The sequence below is a fragment of the Hypanus sabinus genome, chromosome 24 (assembly GCF_030144855.1).
Source record: "Hypanus sabinus isolate sHypSab1 chromosome 24, sHypSab1.hap1, whole genome shotgun sequence".
In the NCBI taxonomy this organism is placed as follows: Eukaryota; Metazoa; Chordata; class Chondrichthyes; order Myliobatiformes; family Dasyatidae; genus Hypanus; species Hypanus sabinus.
This window is the reverse complement of record NC_082729.1, coordinates 27,318,664-27,337,202: the sequence shown is the minus strand read 5'-3', so window position 1 is coordinate 27,337,202 and position 18,539 is coordinate 27,318,664. Positions and strand designations below refer to the sequence as shown.

Genomic DNA, 18,539 nt, shown 5'->3' with positions numbered 1-18,539 from the left:
AAACCACCAGCAAAGGAGAGTGCAAAGAGGGAGCCACATTCTCACACACACCAAGGTTAAGGATTAGAGGAGAGAGGATTGTACCCCCCCCATGCCCCCCTTATGCAAGAGGAGCACCCTGCTAGAGGAATCTCTGATGGGGTGATGATGAGCTTGTCCAAATCCAGACTTTTCAATCTGTACAAAAAAAGAATTTTGTCTCCAACTTTTACTCAAATCTCACCCCTTCACCAGCTGTAGAGACAGTCACTGGGTATATTTAAAGCAGTGGTTGATAGGTTCTTGATTAGTAATGCCGTCAAGGATTAGAGGAAGAAGACGGGACAGTGAAGTTGAAAGGAATAATAAATCAGCTATGATACAATGATGGATCAGGTTTGATGGGCTGAATTCTGCTTCTGTCTTATGGAAGTCTCTTACCCCAGAGAATTGCAGGGGTGATATTATTAGTGTTAAAGCGATAGATAATTTGCAGTGATCTATCAATTGGAGCCAAAGCCTGGGATAGGTTGACGTTCCAGAGATTTAATGGCCTGACAGCTGCTGCTAGGTGGTTGTGTTCTGAAAGCAGCACTCAAGGTAAAGGTGAGCTGTGACTCTCAGTGCTGGGAGACATCAGACAAGGGGTACAGGACAGCCCTGCCCTTTGGGAGGTGGGAATGCGGATGCCGGCTTTAAACAGTGCCCCCTCCCCAACACTTACGTTGTGCATGTCAAACTCCAGTGGGTGAGGACACCTCTTAGGACCGGACCAGAAGGGAGTGCCAGAAGTCGTGACCTGGGGAGAGTGGGACAAAAGACAGAGTTAGGCACGATTCATGTAATGACATCAGAATCAATTTGTTCGCAATGAGGTTATGTACTCTGGTATAGAGAATGAAAGGTGGAAAGTATTTTCTAAATGGGGAGAGAATTCAGTAACAAGAGATTCCGAAGATGCTGAAAATCCAGGGGACAACATAAAATACTGGAGGAGCTTTAGGACTTTATTTCTCAGAATGGAGAAATTGAAAGGAGATTTGATACAGAATTGAAGGATATAGATAAGGTAAATGCAAGCAGGCTTTGTGCACTGAAGATGGGTGGGACTACAACTAGAGGTCATGGATTAAGGGTGAAAGGCAAAACGTTTATGGGTAACTTCACTCAGAAGGTTGAGAGTGTGTGGAATGAGCTGCTTAAGAGAAGCCTGGACAGGTACATGGATAGGAGGGGTATGGAGGGATAGGGTGTAAATGCTTTGGTACAGACTAGATGGCCCAAATTTGTACTTTTTTATCACTATACAACTCAGCAGGTCAGGCAGCATCTATAATAAGCAGCCAACATTTCGAGCTGAGACCCTTCATCCGGACTGGACAGAAGGGGGGAGATGCAGATACTGGAGAGATGAGGAGCACAAGTTATCAGGTGATAGGTGAGACCAGGTGAAAGGGAAGGGTCGATGAAGAAAGAGGCTGGGAGATGATAGGTGAAAGAGGAATCTTACAGGAGAAAGAGAAGGGACACCAGAGGAAGCTGCTGTGCAGGTGAGAAGGGGAAGAGGGGAGTCAGAATGGGGAATGGAAAGACAAGAGGAAAGTGATTATTGGAAGTTAAGAGATATCAATGTTAATGCCATCTGACTGGAGGTCATGCAGGAAGAAAATGAGGTGTTGCCCCTTCCGAGTTTAGCCTCATTGTGGCAGTAGAGAATGTTGGGAACTAACATGTCAGAATAAGAATGGGAAGCTAGAAAGAGGTGGTGCAAAGGAATTTGCAAATCCTCGATCAAGATTAACCTGTACTCTCAGATTGAGTCAGGAGCAAGGCAAATTCCTCATTAGCATTCATTTCAGATCTAGAATATGAAAGAATGTACTGTTGAGGGTTTATAAGGTGATGTCAGACCTCATTTGGAATACTAAGAGCAACTTTGGCCGCCTGTCCAAGGATGTGCTGGCCATGCAGACTGTCCACAGAGGGTTCACAAGAGCAATCTTAGGAATGTATGGGGTGTATTTGCTATCCCTAGGCCTGGATTCGGTAGAGTGCAGAAACATGGATGGAATCGCTTCGAAACCTCCCAGATACTGAAAGGCATGTACAGAGCACATGGAGAGGATGTTTCCATCAGTGGAGGGTGCTAAAAATTAAGTGAAGTCCATTTAGAACAGATGAAGAATTTCTTCAGCTTACAGTTTACTGAGTCTGTGGAATTCATTGACACAGATGGTTATTGGGTGCATCCGAGGCAGAGGTGGATTGGTAAGGGGGTTTCGGGGAGAAGCTGAGAAAATGGAATTTGGGGAAAAAAGTGGAACTAAGTTGTCTAATCCTGTCCCCTCGGAGTGGAGATCCAGGACGGGAGGGGAGCACACCTGGTCAGGCGGAAAGTTGTGTAGCAGCTGACGGATGTTATTGTTGTACTGGATCTGCCAGTGGTTTCGGGCCCAGGTCACACAGTCCTCCCAGGACTTGGGACGTTCCGTCACTAGGCTCTTGAAAGCAGCTTCCAACACCTCCAGGGGCTGAGCTCCCGGAAGCTTCAATGTGCGTTCCATGAATTTGGAATCCCTGCGGGGGGAGGGGGGTGAAAAGAGAGAGAAAATTAGTCATATGCAGTGGAGCAAAGAGAAACACCAATTCTTGAGTCACAGAGAATCAGGAACTTCAGCCCAGGTCTGTGCTATGATCTGCTAGTTTTCTCTATCCCATTCACTCCCTTCATCACCAGCGTACAGCACGCACCGTCTACAATTACCCACCAGATCTACTCCAGCGGCATTGCCCAAAATTGTCACTGCCTGCAGGTCTCCCCGCCACCCCCCCCCCCCCCGTTAAACCTTGATCTCCTGCTGAGGGGGAAGATCCTTCCCCACACGGACTTGCATAAATTTGGGGTGCCTCACTCTACCACTCTACAAGCAGGCAATTAGATGGTTGGGCAATTGACAGAGAAGGCACACATATTCCAGTATTGTATTAAAGTGAAGCTGTGGCACTGGGGCTGCTGCCTAGCTCTGATCTCCATTCATTTGGTTTCAGGACGACCGTTTCAGTACAACTGCAGATGCCAAATGTCCCACTCCAACCACTCTCCCCGCGCCTCGAGAGAGCAGAGATCAACTTACTGGATGTACTGATTGACGTTCTCCGCAGGCTGCTTGAAAAGCCCTTCGAATTCGTCACGAGCCCACTGCGGAGCAAGGGGAGGCGAGGGTTAGAGAGAGTGCGCTGCTCAGCTGGTATTGATACCCGACCTCTCCACAAACCGTCACGACAACAGGGAAGATTGCAGTGTGGGAGGCGTCCCCACCCCCCTTCACTTGCAGAAGATATGGACAAGAAGGCTGTGCCTCTTCTCTGACACCCCGGCCAACATACGCCAACCCAGATTTTAAAAATCTGCATCTAATCGCCAGCAAATGCACTTGGCTCCATCTTAGCCCCAATGACACCACCTATACAGCTCAGAGGAAACACTTGCCCTTGTGCTCACCTGTCTATGAGCCAAGGAGCAGCCAAGAAACCCCATCCTGAATGGAGAAGAGGTCAGGCAAGCAAAAGTGTTACCTCACGACTTTAGTGTTCCAATCTTTGAGTCTGATCTCATTACTTCTTGTTTGACCGTCACTGATCTGATTGGGACAGGTCTTGTCAATTGTGTGGAGTTTGCAAATTCTCCCTGCAACCATCCCCACTTTCTCACACCCCCATTCCACCCCCCCACACAGGTTTCCAGTCACAACCCAGCAACATGTAGGGTTGGAAGGTTAACCAGTATCAGGGGAACGATCTGCAAGGATCTGACAGGAATGTGAGGAAGAATTAATGGGATCAGTGTAAGTGGTTAGCATAACTCAGTGGGCTGAAAGGCCTAGTTCTGTGTGACTATAAGATTCAACATGGAAATAGGTCCTACAGCCCACGGAAGTTCATAGTGACCATTAAGCCAGTCATATCTGTCAGTTCCTAACCTCCAGCCTCCTCCCCCATGGTAGCATTATGTTATTACATTGCTAGTGACCTGGGTTCAATTCTCACCATGTAAGGAGTTTATAACACCCTCCCGTGACCATGTGGGTTTTCTCCGGGTGCTCTGGTTTCCTCCCACATTTCCAAAGATGTATAGGTTAGTAGGTTAATTGGTCACATGGGAGTAATCGGGGAACGTAGGATCATTGGACCAGAGGGGCCCATTACTTCTAAATCAAAAGATGCTACCCGCTAAACCATACCTCCAGCCTGGGGGCTAATTACAGCAGTTGATGAACCCACTGATTCCACGTTGTTGCAATGTGGGAATGCCTAGGGGGAAAACCCACACAGTCACAGGGAGAGAGTGAAAACTCCACACAGACAGAGGCAGGACACAGGATCATAATGTCATTGTCACAGAGCATCAGTGCCACCTACCTGCATCCGGACCCTCCTCTCTTATCCACATACCTATCCAAAATCCTCTTAAATGTGAGGTCCCACCTTTAACTCAGGTCCTTAGCCTTAGGTCCAACTCCAAAGAGTTCAGGCAATGTTTCTCTGGCACCACCACAGTGAACCTGCATGGACATCTACATGCAACCGCAACCCTAAACCAATTCTACAATCTATAGACTCACTTACACAACTCACAATCTTAGTATTATTTCTTTGATTTGCAGCTTGTCTTTTGCACATTGGTTGTTTGTTAGTCTTCATATAGTTTTTCATAAAATTCTATTGTTTCTTTCTCCCCCTGTAGACCCTCGCAAGAAAATTAACCTCAGAGTTGTATATGGTAACGATAGGGTTCTGGTATTGTGGTAATTAATTTACTTTTGACATTTATGGCATACTTGTCTTCACTCGACTTTGATTACAGGTTGTAGCTGAATAAAACTTTTGTTATGCCCCACTTGGTAGTGGGTATAATCAGTCAGTCGTAGAACACAACAGCACAGAAACAAGCTGTCTGACCCACAGTCCATGCTGAACTACTATTCTGTCTAGTTTCAGCGACCACACCTATCCAAATTTCTCCTAAGTGTCCCAAGTGAACCCACATCTACTATGCCCACTGGCAGCTCGTGTACACACTGACTGCCCCGAGCGACCCAGCTCCCCCACAAACATACCTTTCTCCTTTAACACGTGACCTCAACGCAGCCTCAGTGGGAAAAGCCTGCTTGCGCTTACCCTACCTATCCCTCATTACTTTGTATACCTCAATGAAATCACCCTTCATTCTACTACATTCCAGAGAATAAAGCCCTAACCTATTCAACTTTTCCCTTTAACTGAGGTAATTAAATCCCAGCAACAATCTTGTAAGTTCTCTCTGTCTTCTTTGAATCTTACTAATATCTGTCCTGTAGAACTGTGCAGTTGTGGCCATCCTTTTACAAGGAGGATGTGGAGGCTTTGGAGAGAACTTACAAGCCTGACCTTCTCTGGAGCGCCAGAAGACGAGGGGAGGACATAGAGCACTCCAGCCCATCCAGCCCGTGCCAGTCTGACCTTCTGCCTACATCCATCCAATTACAAGAAATTATACCTCTCCAAAACCCTCACCTCCACATACCTACCCGAATTTCTTTTAAATGGTGCAATAGTTTTGCTAGCACCTCATTCTACATTCGCACCATCCCATGAGTGAAGAAGTTCCCACTCAGGCTCCCCTTAAGTATTTAAAAACTCTGGTGCTGAGAGGCAACGCATCCATGTATTGCGACACTGCAAGACAACCTGTCACATCACAGGACGGACAACCCCAGACACCCAACTCTGGGCATCTCCCCGGAGGGCAGTGGGCATCAGTTTACCCCTGAGTGCCAGCCAGGACTGACCTGCAAAGTGTGCTCTATTGCGTTCGGGAAGTTCTTGAGGGTGCAGATGGGGATGGATTTCTCTGGAGGGTCTTGGCTGGAGCTGTAAGACTCAGTGAGGAAAGGGATGACCACTTGGACGTTGCCCTTGGTGCCTAGAGTCCCTGACTCCAACAGGGGCTTGCGGTAATACACACATCTCCTGTCCATGTACATTCCTGTGTGGGGGAAAGGAGCACAGAATGGGTGAGACATGTACACCATCCCATCACACACTTCTGAGGCCAGGCAGACTGCAGCTTCCTCTGAGCCATTCTATCACACATTCCCAGGGAAATGCAGAGTGAAACTCCTTCTGCTCCATCCCACCACACACTCCCAGGGTCAGACACAGAGAGAAGCTCCCTCTACATAATCCCATCACACATTCCTGGGGTCAGACACTGAGTGAAGTTCCCTCTACATAATCCCATTACACACTCCCAGGGTCAGACACAGAGTGAAGTTCCCTCTACATAATCCCATTACACACTCCCAGGGTCAGAAATAGAATGAAGCCCCCTCTGCTTCAGGGAATCCCAACCTGGGGTCCACAGAAACCTTGCTTAATGGTATTAGTCTATGGCTTAAAAAAAGTTTGGGAATCCTTGTTCTGCACCATCTCATCATAAACTCCCGGGACCAGATACCAGGTGAAGCTCCCTCTGCACTGCCCCATTATATTCTGATGTGGGAGGTCAGTTTAAGAGTGGGGAGATTACACCCTAGACCAGGGATTCCTTGGTTAATGGTAAGTATCCATAGCATCAAAAAGGTTGGGAACCTATCCTTTAGACTTAACTCCTAATGACTTTGTAGACTGATATAGCACAGAACAAGGCCTCTCAGCCCATCAAGCATATATTCACATAAATTGAATTTTATTCCACACCCCCTCAAACTCCACAATGGACGGTCCGAAACATGGTTACAAAAGAGAAGATTGGGCATGGGACTAGCTCCCCATTCCGTAACAGCCCAGTGCTACAGAGCACCAGAGGCTCTGGAGACCTCATGCTTGAGAGAGGAAAGACTGTCACCTGAAAGACTGACGCACGACAGAGGAATCTGGCAACAGCTGTGAAGGGCTTAAGAAGAAAGCCCCCCCTCCCCATCAACAACCCTCAGGCTTTGCCACCTACAGTACGTACCAGGGCAAGTTACAGCAGTTAAGTAACCTATAAGCCCGGAGTTTCTGACGTTGCAGTGACCCTTAGTTCAGGGTTGCCAACCAGCAGTCCATGGACCCCTCGGTAAATGTGGGGGTCCGTAGTATATAAAAGATCGGAACCCTGCCTTAGTTGAACATCACACAGCTTAAAGTTTACTTGGACTAATAGACCACCATGGAACCTCATCTGCAAGTTGCCCAAACAGAGCAGTAGGAGATTCAAGAGGCCCCTTGACAAAGGGTCTGGGAAGGGAAGTTTGCCTGATGTGGTTTATTATTGATGTATATACTAAGGTACGGTGTAAGTGTGTTGCAGACAGGTTGCTCCCTACACTGGAGTACAAAGGAAAAAGGATATACACACAGTGGCCACTTTATTAGGTACAGGAGTGGACCCATTGTGGTCTTCTGCTGCTGTAGCCCAAGGCCTGATGTGTTGTGCATTCAGAGGCGGTTTCCTGCTCACCACTGTTGTAACACATGGTTATTTGAGTTACGGTCACGTTTCTGCTGGCTTGAACCAGTCTGGCCATTCTCCTCTGACCTCTCTCATTAACAAGGCGCTTTCACCCACAGAACTGTAGCTCACTGGATTTTTTTTTGTTTAAACTCCAGACTCCAGAGCAGAGGCTCTGAATCCTTTTGTATGCCATGGAGCCTTACCACTGGCCCACCAGGTTGGGAATCCCTGCTCTAGAGTTTAGAGACTTGTGTGTGATAATCCCAGATCAGCAGCAGTCCATGAGATACTCAAACCACCCGACTGGCACCAACAATCATTCCACAGTCAAACTCACTTGGCTCACGTTTCTTCCCACCTCTTGACCCTGCCTACGTATTTTTATGCACTGAAGTCCTGATTAGATATTGGCATTAACAAGGTTATAGAGAGCAGTGCTGATAAAACAAATATATCTCATTGGTCACATTGCGGCAGATAGATTGAGAGACCTTTAGAGTGGGAACATAGGATCAAGAGTCTAACAAATGGGCCAAGCTGCTGCCCTTCAGCTTGGTGGCACCTGCTTTCTGACTTCTGTGTTTTTTGCCTAACAGGAATGTAGGGTGGGTGGGGTCCATGATTATGCTGGTTGTATCCCCCACTCCACCCCCACATCAGAGGGCATGACGGTTTGCACAAAGGAAAGAGCTGCATTTGAATTGGATGCTATCTGTGGTCTACGAGTTGAGCTTGCACAGGGAGCCAGCAAGCAGACATAGGGTTAAACAGTCTAGGGTGGGAGGGGGATGGTTTTGTGCAGGAGATATTCTTGAAAAGGGAATGACTTCTCTTCCCCTTAGCTCTAAAGTTGACTTCACAAGCAAGGGCACCAGGAATGTGGCCAAGAGAGACAGGAGGTACTCACGGGCATCGACATTGTCTAGTGCATTGGCCACACCGTCCAGAGCTTCGAAAAAGTCATCGTCATAGATCCTCTCAGTGTCAGGTCCAACGCGGTTCTGGTGTGCTGTGACTCGAATGTTCGGATTCATCTGCTTCACGGCAGCAGCTGCCGTCTCAGACTTCATTTTCTAGGAGAGATGAAAAGAAGACTGTATTAGTGCCACGTTCCTCTTCCCCCATCCACTGAACCTTCCCGTTACCCTTCGAGCCCAATCTGCACTCCATTCACTTCGACGCCCTCAGCAGAACCGAAGGTCAACCGGTTTGGGAGAAGCTTCTGACTAGAAACTTTTGCCAATTGGCTAGCCCACCCTCACAGATCCACGCCCGATTACAAATGCCCGACTGTTCAGTCCGTACACACAGATGAGCGTTTGGGATAACAGTGGGAGCGATTTGCCGGCTGTTACAAGGCTGTAGGCATCTGTGCCAGACAAAAATTCTGCATACCATCTGAGGTATGAAAAGAATCCTGCCATGAACTGACAAGAACTCTTACTGCTCACAGCAGCCCTGGGTCACAATCACAGTGGGGATAAGGGCACCTTAACACCCCCCATGAAGATTTGATCGTTGTCTCCATCCAAGTCTCATTACCCCCTTCCTACCTGAGGACGATGCTTCCTTGCACCATCCCTCACACCTCTCCCCTACCACCCTCTTACCGTCACATCCCAGGATCTGAAGAGGAACTGGCGGTTGAGGTTAGACTTCTCGATGGTGTCCATGTCGGTGACGGTGAGTTCACCCCCTTCACCGCAGGCCAGGCCTATCATGGCAAAGTTCTTCAGCAGTTCGCAGCCTATGGCGCCGGCGCCCACCTGCGCAGACGCAGAAGACCAGTCACGGGAGGGTAGGGCTGACAGGTGATGTAACACCATGTGGTGGCAGCTCTCCAGTTTATAAAAAACACCCTCACTACTTCCTTAACCCAGGGAGTGCGTGATGGGACGGTGTGGAGGGAGTTTCACTCTGTGTCTGACCCCGGGAGTGTGTGATGGGGCGGTGTGGAGGGAGTTTCACTCTGTGTCTGACCCCGGGAGTGTGTGATGGGAAGGTGTGGAGGGAGTTTCACTCTGTGTCTGACCCCGGGAGTTTGTGATGGGACAGTGTAGAGGGAGCTTCACTCTGTGTCTGACCCCGGGAGTGTGTGATGGGATGGTGTGGAGGGAGATTCACTCTGTGTCTGACCCCGAGAGTGTGTGATGGGACGGTGTAGAGGGAGATTCACTCTGTGTCTGACCCCGGAAGTGTGTGATGGGACGGTGTGGAGGGAGATTCACTCTGTATCTGACCCCGGGAGTGTGTGATGGGACGGTGTGGAGGGAGATTCACTCTGTGTCTGACCCCGGAAGTGTGTGATGGGACGGTGTGGAGGGAGATTCACTCTGTGTCTGACCCCGGGAGTGTGTGATGGGACGGTGTGGAGGGATGTTGCATCACAGACCATTCAGTCCAACTCATCCCTGCTAATCATGCCCAACAAAGTCAGTCCCGTAGTCTTCTAAACCCTTCCTCTCTATGTACTAGACCAACTGTCTTAGACCCAGTAGGAGATTACTATTGAGTGAAGGGTCAGACCAGGCAGCAAGCTAAAACATTTAGATGAACGCTTGAGTTTACATTGATGTAGGGTGACCTTACTGAAACATATAAGACTCTGAGGCTCAACTAATCAGCTACTGGAGCTCTTTGGGTTGAGCAGAATGTGTGGTGGAAAGGAAATGTTGGGTATCCCAATACCCAAAACGTCAAGAATCCCTTCCTTCCAGCAAATGCTTGTCGCTCGAGTCCAGTATCTGCAGGATAAGGGTAGGGACAGTGGGAGGGTGAAAGCAGCTGTGAGGAATGGGGAGATGGTGAGACTGTACTGGGTAGGACTATGTAACACTGGCAATTGAGGACCGTCAGGAGAGATTTGGGTGATAAGGATGTCTTCTCTCAGGGTGGATCTATGTTGTAAGTTTAGAAGAATCTGGAATAGAGGAGATGCTGAGGGGAGCCCAATGGGGAGATGTTTCCACTAGTGGGCAAGACTCAGGGAAGTGATACTGTTACATGGTCATTTGTAGAACACAACAATACACAGTTCATATAGGTATTAAATGTCCCCAGTGTATCTGCTTCTACCATCCATCACTACCTAATGTTACCTCTATACTTTCCTCCAATCATATTCGCCGTTTCTGTCCCGGGGAAAAGGTGCTGGCTGTCTATCTGATTTATTTCTACTTAGCGATACAGCACAGAGTAGGCCCTTGCAATCCCAAGAGCCACGGCACACCAGCAACCCCGGAGAAACCCAATCACAGGACAATTTATAACGACCAACGTCTTTAGATTGAGGGAGGAAATCGGAGGGCGTGGGCATAGAGTCTCCTTACAGAAATTAACTCCGAAATGCTGTAATGGCACCACTGTCTTAAGACTTCTTGTGCACACTGGTCATTACAAATTAGAGGGAATTTGCCACTAGCTAAAGAAATTCCTCTTCATCTCTGTTCTAAAGGGTCATCCTTGTATTCTGAAATTCTGCCCTCCGGTTCTATATTCCCCCCATTATAAGAAGAAACATCTCCATGTTCACTCTGTCAATATTCAATAGGTTTCAATGAGTTCCCCTGAGCATCAGTGAGTACAGGCCCAGAGCCAAACACTCCTCGTATGTTAATCCTTTCATTTGCAGAATCATTCTCATGAACCTCTAGGCCCTCTCAAATATCCACTTTCTTAGATAAGGACCCAATCTGCTCACAGCTCTCCATGTGTGGTCTGACCAACACCTTATACAGCCTCAGCACGTGCATTCTGGGTCTGAGCACTTACCAGGAAATATTTCAGCTTGGACAGTCGTTCCTGCATGGCTGCACCGTACACTGCAATCTGCCCATCGTAGCGGCAGTTCCTCTGAACAGAGGGAGATAAAGCAGAATAGGAATGATTGAACATGATAGGAATCTATGAACAATTCACAGTAAGAGATTCAGCGCAAAAGAGGCCCTTCGGTCCATTGAATCCATGCCAGACAATTTGGTTTGCTCTCCCTGCACCAATTCTACATGTTGATCACAGGGTGCCAGGACCTTTTTTTTATATGGAACACTTCACGAATTTACGTGTCACCCTTGCGCAGGGGCCATGCTAGTATTCTCTGTATCGTTCCAATTTTAGTATATGTGCTGCCAAAGCGAGCACAGGGTGCCAGGACTTTAAGGAGGCTGAGACCAAGCCAGAGAATGCACCAGGGTTGGGGTCGTAGGTCCAACCTGGGGCTGTGCGATGGCAATGTCAACCACCGTTCCACTGAGGCCACAAGGTGGTGGTGTGGGGGGGGGGGGGGGGGGGGGGGGGGAGGGAGAGAGAGAGAGAGAGTGTATGTTCCTGGTTCACAATCTCCTCCTGAAACACTAACAAATTCCTCCCCCCTCTGCCGCACCCACCCCATAGATTTTTATTCCAACCTTTTTAGTTCTCACAGATTCTACGATGCATACAGCCACACGCAAGCATCCACAGACAGAGGCAGAGGCCAGGATCAAACCCAGGGTCACTGCAGTTGTGAGGCAATGGCTGAACTGATTTTGTCTGGGAACCAGTTTGATAAATGCTGCCTGTGAGAACTGAGTAAAGTGTAGGGGCGGGAGGATCCTTTTCGAACATGGGGTGCCTCAGGTAAGCAGACCAGTCTGAGAGGGAGATAACAATGTTCATACAACACCTTCAAATGTGACTCGGGCCACACTGCTGAGTCCTTTCACGCTCTCCCATTACAGGAAAGGTTCCACTGGAACAAACCAATGACATAATTCAACCCTTGCCTAAAACCACACGGACCTGATGCCACAAAACCACTCCCTGGGAAGCTGCTGACATGTGCACTGGATACCCCGCTTTCGATGTGGCAGACTTACAAAGCTGCAGTCTTCAGGGGTGAGCTGGGGCTCGTCGTCCTCGGGCAGGGACTCCAGGCAGTCGAAGTACAGCCACTGCTGGATGGGCGTGAACTTGCCAGTGCAGGACTGAATTTGCAAAGAGGGAAGATAGAGGAGGCAGTCAGCAACAGGCAGTACAGTACTGAAAGAATCAAAAGACCCGAGCCTCCCCACGTACATGCCTCTTCAGCCCGCATCAACTTCATTTCCCAGCATGCCCTCCCTTGTCTAGACACTGGTCATTCAGGCGATCATCAAGGATGTTACTGTGAGAATCTGTGCCTCCGCCACTCCCTCGGAATCAATTCTAGATCTCAGATTCCCTTGGGGTGGGAAGAAAATCAATTTTCAGAAACCCTCTACTGATTACCCTAAACGTGTGTGGGTTTGATAGTTCAGTCCAGTCCAGGTGGAACTGGAACAGACACAGGCTCTTCAGTCCAACTTTTCCATGCCAACAAAGCTGTCCATGAACACTAACCCCACTTGTCTGCCTTTGGCCCATCTCTCTCCAGCCCTTTCCTATCCATACATCCGCTCACCTGTGGTTTAAATGCAGGAATTATACCCACTGTTACCATTTCCTCTGGCAGCTCTTGTAAGACACAGCATAGCAGGAAATGGTAAACCACTTCTGTAGGAAAATTCACTGAGAACAATCATAGTCAAGGAGACCAAGATTACCCACGTCATACGACACAGCAGGTAATGATTACGATGACAAACCTGGGCAAAATGTTATGACAGCCTACCTTACCTATATCTCATGTTTTGATGAATTTCTGAAGGTTACCCTTGGGCTTCCAGCTCTCCAGAGAAAACATCCACAGCTTATGCAATCTCTGCAATGCCAGTTAATTTCTTCCGCATTCTCTCTGGTTTGATCTTCGTAGGAACCAGAATGTCACCCAATGTAGCCAGGCAGTATTCATGCAATGCAAAATGGGAACTGTGTGGTCACAGGGAGAACATACAAACTCTTAGGGTACAGTCAGACAAACTCTTAGGTTCTTAGGGTACAGTCAGGCAAATATAACCATCTGTTCATTATGTGTCGTGTCGTATCACATGCGCAATCATGGTCTTTTCACCACCATGACTGTTCTTGGTAAATTTTCCTACAGAAGTGGTATGCTACTGCCTTCTTCTGGGCAGTGTTTTTACAAGACGGGTGACCCCGGCCATGATCAGTACTCTTCAGATATTGTCTGCCTGGTGTCAGTGGACATGATATGGACCACTGCTCATACGACCATCCACCATCTGCTCCCATGTCTTCACGTGAACCTGATCGGGGGGACTCAGTGGCTGCTACATCTTGCCCAAGGGTGACCTGCTGGCTAACAGAGAGAAGGAGCACCTTACACCTCCTTAGGTAGAGACGCACCTCCACCCCACCTGCGGTGGAAAGGGCGAGCAGGTTCAACCTCCCCACACCTCAAGGTTCACTAACTTCTGCCCCACTGACATCAGGTTCTTCCCTTAGCATCACCTTGGACTAATATTTCCCTCAACTTGCACTGAAATCATGCAGTTTTATTTTGCCATATATAACTTCACTTTACACAACGCAGCAAAAGCGATTTTCCCCTGCATCAATACTGCATGTTATGTATGCCCAGGATTGGGAGGGGTGGTGGAGTCAGGGCTGGTTCACGTATGCCATGGGCATACATAATATACTGTACATGTATATTCCACACAAAGTACCTTCATCACTTCCTGTGCCGCCACCCCACCTATGACGGCGTTGACGGGGGCCAGGTCTCCCGCTGCCACATAGGACATCTTCCTGATTAGGGCCTCGTTCAGCTTCACGCGGCTGCAGGACGGCACCTTCTCGTTTATTCCCTTAGTCAGATTGAGCAGCTCATCAGCATCACCCTGGTAGGAGTTGGGAAGGGGAAGCGGAGGATGAAAAGGATTAGACTGGTAATACACACAAAATGCTGAAGGAATACATGCACCTGCAGCTTATTTAGGGTTAGACTGGTGACTGTTATATTGCACAGAGCAATGAAACAGTATGCTTAAACCCAAGTTATGTTAGCAATGGTACATACTGGCCTACTTAACATGGGAGCTACCACCCGGGCCACACATGTGCATATTTGCCACTTCTTGCCAGTGATCTAATACAGTTCAGTAATGATACAGTCAGTTAAACAGGCTTACAAAGAGAGAGACCAATTTGCTCACGTTTGGCCCTTGAATGAATATTACCTTATTCTCTTTTTGCACTTTTTTTTTATTTATATGCACACACAAATGCACATACAGACACACTTCCTTCTGTGATTTACCTTCCATTATGTACCTCAGCCGCATAACAAATTTCCCGACATATGCCAGTGATATCAAACCCAATTCCCCTCCAAATCATTTCTATCCACACACCTGTCCAAGTGTCTTTTTAACGATTCCTGCTTCTACCACTCTCTTCGGCAGTTTGTCCCACATATCCACTGCCCTTTGCACTTCACTAGCACCCTACACAGATGTCCCCCACTCTGGGGAACATTTAATCAAGACCCTCAGTACGTATCATCCTTTCTGCATCCTCTCCATCCTTCATAAAACTGGGCGAGCAGAACTACCAACAACACTGTGTGATCTCACAAATGAGCTGAACAGTTGTTAAGTGACCTATACTCAATGTCCTAATGAAGGCTAGCACATCAGATGCCTTTGTTCCCACCCTGTGTGCCTGTGCCAGAACCTTCAGACCATCACGTCCTACATCTCTTGTTTTATTTCAATCTGCGGAGTCCCACCATGTACCGCGTAGCTCCAACCAGGTGAAGGGAGCAGTTCACTCAAGTATATTGACGTTACCTTGGCACCGGAATGCGTGGCGACCCTGAGCAAACCCACTGCCTGCTTCATTGTAAATTGATTAACAAAGTGCATACCAGTAACTTCTGCAGGCAGACACGGCAAATTCAAGAAACACAACAGATCAATTAAAGATCACACCCAATCTGGATGGCCAAAATGTGCAAAGGACAAGAAACCACGCCAATAAAATGAGAAAAAATACTACATAAATAATAAATAGAGAACAGGAGACGACCAGTCTCTGAAAGTGAAGTTTTCTCTGGTTCAAGTTGAGGGGTAATTACTGTTCCTGAGTATCTTCTTTCTGATGGCAGCAGAGAGCATGGCCAGGGTAGTGGGGTGGGGGTCCCCCAATGATTGATGTTGCTTTTCTGCGACAGCGTTTTACATCAACGTGCTAAATGGTGGGGAGGGCTTTACCCACGATGGACCGGCCCGTATCCACTACCTTGTGGGAGTTTTCAATTGAGGGTATTGTTATTTTCATACCAGGCGATGATACAACCAGAAAATATATTTGTCAGTTTTAGATGTCATGCTGAATATTTGCAAGCTTCTGCAAGGAAGTAGAGGTGCTGCCGTGTTTTTCTCATAATTGCACTCACGTGCTGAGCCCAGTACTGATTCTCTGAAACGATAACACTGGGGTATTTAAAGTTGTCGATTTTCCCCACCTCTGATCCCCTGATGAGGACAGGCTCACGGACCTGCGGTTTCCTCCTGCTGAAGTCACAAATCAGCTTAGCCATGCTGACTTACAGGGATTATTGTCATGGCATCACTCAGCCTCCCTCCTATATGCTGATCTGTCTCACCTTTGATTCAGCTGTGCTCAAACGACATTCTACATGGGCTGTGCGTTCTCGCTCTTCAGCAGCAAACTTGAATATGGTAATGGTGTTCAGCCACACGTCACAAGTGTAAAGCGAGTAGAGCAGTGGGCTACACACACAGCCTTGTGGTGCACCTATGCTGATGGAGGCTATGGCCAACCTGAACTGACTGGGGTATGCAACTGAGGAAATAGTGGATCCAATTACACAAGGAGGTATTGAGGCCAAAGTCTTCAAGCTTATTAATCAGCTTTCAGGGGATGATTGAATTGAATGCAGAGCTATAGTTGCTAAAGAGCATCCTGACACATGCATTTCTGCTGTCCCGATGTTCCAGGTTTAAATGAATAGCCAAAATAGTATCTGCTGTGGACCCGTTTTGCTGGTAAGCAAATTGAAGCAGAACCAAGTCACATCTGAGGCAGTTGACTCGTTTCATCGCCAGCCTCTCAAAGCACCCCATCACAGTGGACGCAAGTGCTACTGGACAATTGTCATTGTGGCAGGTAACCTCGTTCTTAGAAGCCGGTAAAATTGAAGCCTGCCCAAAGCAGGTGGATACCTCAAACTGCCGAACTGAGAGGTTAAGAGATACCGGTGAATGTTCCAACCAGCTGATCAGTGCAGCTCTTTAGCACTCGGCCACGTACCCCATACGAGCCAGCTGGCCCAAAAGTAACTATCCTACCTGATAATAAAATGTCTGGGCCCAGAAGACACAAACTCTAATGACTCAAACACTCTTTTCATTTTACTTGTGCACAAGGAGAACAGCATGGGCCCAGTCACCCACACTGTGACTTTCTCAAGTTCTGAGAGAAAAAAACTGCCACTTTTATACAGAATTGGCAATAGTGATCATTATACTTTAAATTGTACATGAATTCCTTACTCGCAAGATCAATCCCCACTCACAAAAGAAGTGTGTGGATCGAAATTTCAAGTGGGCAGTTTTTGATATTTTGAAGTTAGTAAAGACAAGAGTTTCACACTCTTCCATTATTCTTATGTTTCTGGAAAAGTCTCACTACAGAGGCCTCACTTGTTTGATATTTGCCAATCACCCCAGTCTATCTCGTCTGTAATAAGCAGAGCTGTCTCAGGCAGTCTCACTTGATAGTACCCCAGGCTATCCTTGCCTTACCACAACTTCCACACATGACAAATACATAGGGAAGGAGCTAAAGATGGCGTCAGAGGTTTCTGCAGACCAGGCAACTTCTTCCAGTTCATCCAGCTTCTTTCATGTCTTTTCTTTTCCCTTTTCTGGGAGTCCATAATCTACAGCTGTGCTCAAGTTACATTCTACATGGGCCGTGGGTTCTCGCTCTTCAGAACTCGCTGAGTGGGCTGCACCAGTATCTCCAGGAGCAGCTTGGATGCGGCCCTGTGGGTGACCCGATTCCTTGCTGACTGAAACATTGTGGGAGATCAAAACATCAAGGCAGCGAGCCTCTTCACTTTCTCTCTCACTCGATGCTGAGTTGTTGGCTCCAAGCTGGGGAGCTCAAATAAGCGACGATGAGGATTGTAACATTGAAACAGCAAGCTATTGGGCTCCCCTCTCACTGTGGCAGGAGCGATACCTCTCCCCCACTTCCCGGTTAGGGAGATGGAGAGCCTGTTGAGATGGCGATGTGTTGGAATGCTCAGTAGTTTTTAAAAGGGGCACAGATCATGATCTTCAGGAGCTTGGTTTTGCTTGCATGATGGTTGGGTTGGGGGGGCCCTGATGCTTTTGTTACTGCTCATGCATGGGAGGGGGATGGAGGCTTTGGGGTTCTAACGTTTTTCTGTTATTAGGCTGAAAACAGAGGAATTCACTCATCACAAACAAAACAGATTAGTCATCATCACAGACACAGGAACACAACCCTCCATCCCCTCACACAAAGAGCATACATCACTTCAGAGCAAGGAGGGAGGGGCTGGGAACTCCTCCTCTACCCCATGGCTGCAGCCAAATCCCAGAGTCCCCTCTTGTACCTGATGCCAAGGCCGGGGCAAGTTAGAGTTCTTCTTCACAAACTCGTGCAGGGCCTGGAAGCCGAGGTGCATCTGTGGGGGATGTTCGAACTTGGCGAAGTCTGTGATCAGGATGTCGGGTGCTTCCAGTGAGGCTTTGAGGGATTTCTAGGGGAAGACAGTAAACAAGGTGAAGAATCAGACCATATATCAATTGCAGCAGATTGCCGACCTGTCAGTGCTCAACCTCAACTCTGCTCATGAAGGTATTGCTGAAATATTGTGTCGAGGTTGTGCGACTTTGCTATAGATAGGACGTTAGTTATTCAGCTGGAAACGGGGTGAAAAGATTGAAGAGAATATTGCTGGGACTGGTGCTTTCCTTGTGAAAGTTGTGCGTGCCTATGACATGCTGCAAATAAGTTTTTCCTGGCACTTGTACACACGTACTTGTCCATGTTACATTAACTCCACTCTGATTTTAATCTGATACATTTGTGGTTAAGACCTATGCCATAGTTGGGGGAGCGGGTGGTGTGGAAGGGAGGCTGTTAAACACAAGGGGAAAAT

The 18,539-nt window shown here is 47.8% G+C and overlaps 1 protein-coding gene and 1 non-coding gene across 3 annotated transcripts in view; both read right to left on the bottom strand.

Annotated features, from left to right (window-relative positions):
• The window catches only part of uba1 (ubiquitin-like modifier activating enzyme 1), a 59,164-nt gene that overhangs the window by 10,305 nt on the left and 30,320 nt on the right, over window positions 1-18,539 (bottom strand). For both annotated transcript variants that reach the window (XM_059949485.1, XM_059949484.1), the window contains exons 10-19: window positions 17,991-18,137; window positions 14,044-14,217; window positions 12,313-12,420; window positions 11,228-11,308; window positions 9,067-9,222; window positions 8,364-8,529; window positions 5,808-6,004; window positions 3,114-3,178; window positions 2,361-2,556; window positions 704-778 (exon numbers count right to left, since the gene is read on the bottom strand). In XM_059949485.1, the coding sequence (XP_059805468.1) occupies window positions 704-778; window positions 2,361-2,556; window positions 3,114-3,178; window positions 5,808-6,004; window positions 8,364-8,529; window positions 9,067-9,222; window positions 11,228-11,308; window positions 12,313-12,420; window positions 14,044-14,217; window positions 17,991-18,137 (1,365 nt within the window). The remainder of the gene's footprint in view (window positions 1-703; window positions 779-2,360; window positions 2,557-3,113; window positions 3,179-5,807; window positions 6,005-8,363; window positions 8,530-9,066; window positions 9,223-11,227; window positions 11,309-12,312; window positions 12,421-14,043; window positions 14,218-17,990; window positions 18,138-18,539) is intronic.
• LOC132380801 (U6 spliceosomal RNA) lies at window positions 11,490-11,596 on the bottom strand. Its single transcript, XR_009507872.1, has one exon. It is a non-coding gene; the product is annotated as a U6 spliceosomal RNA (small nuclear RNA).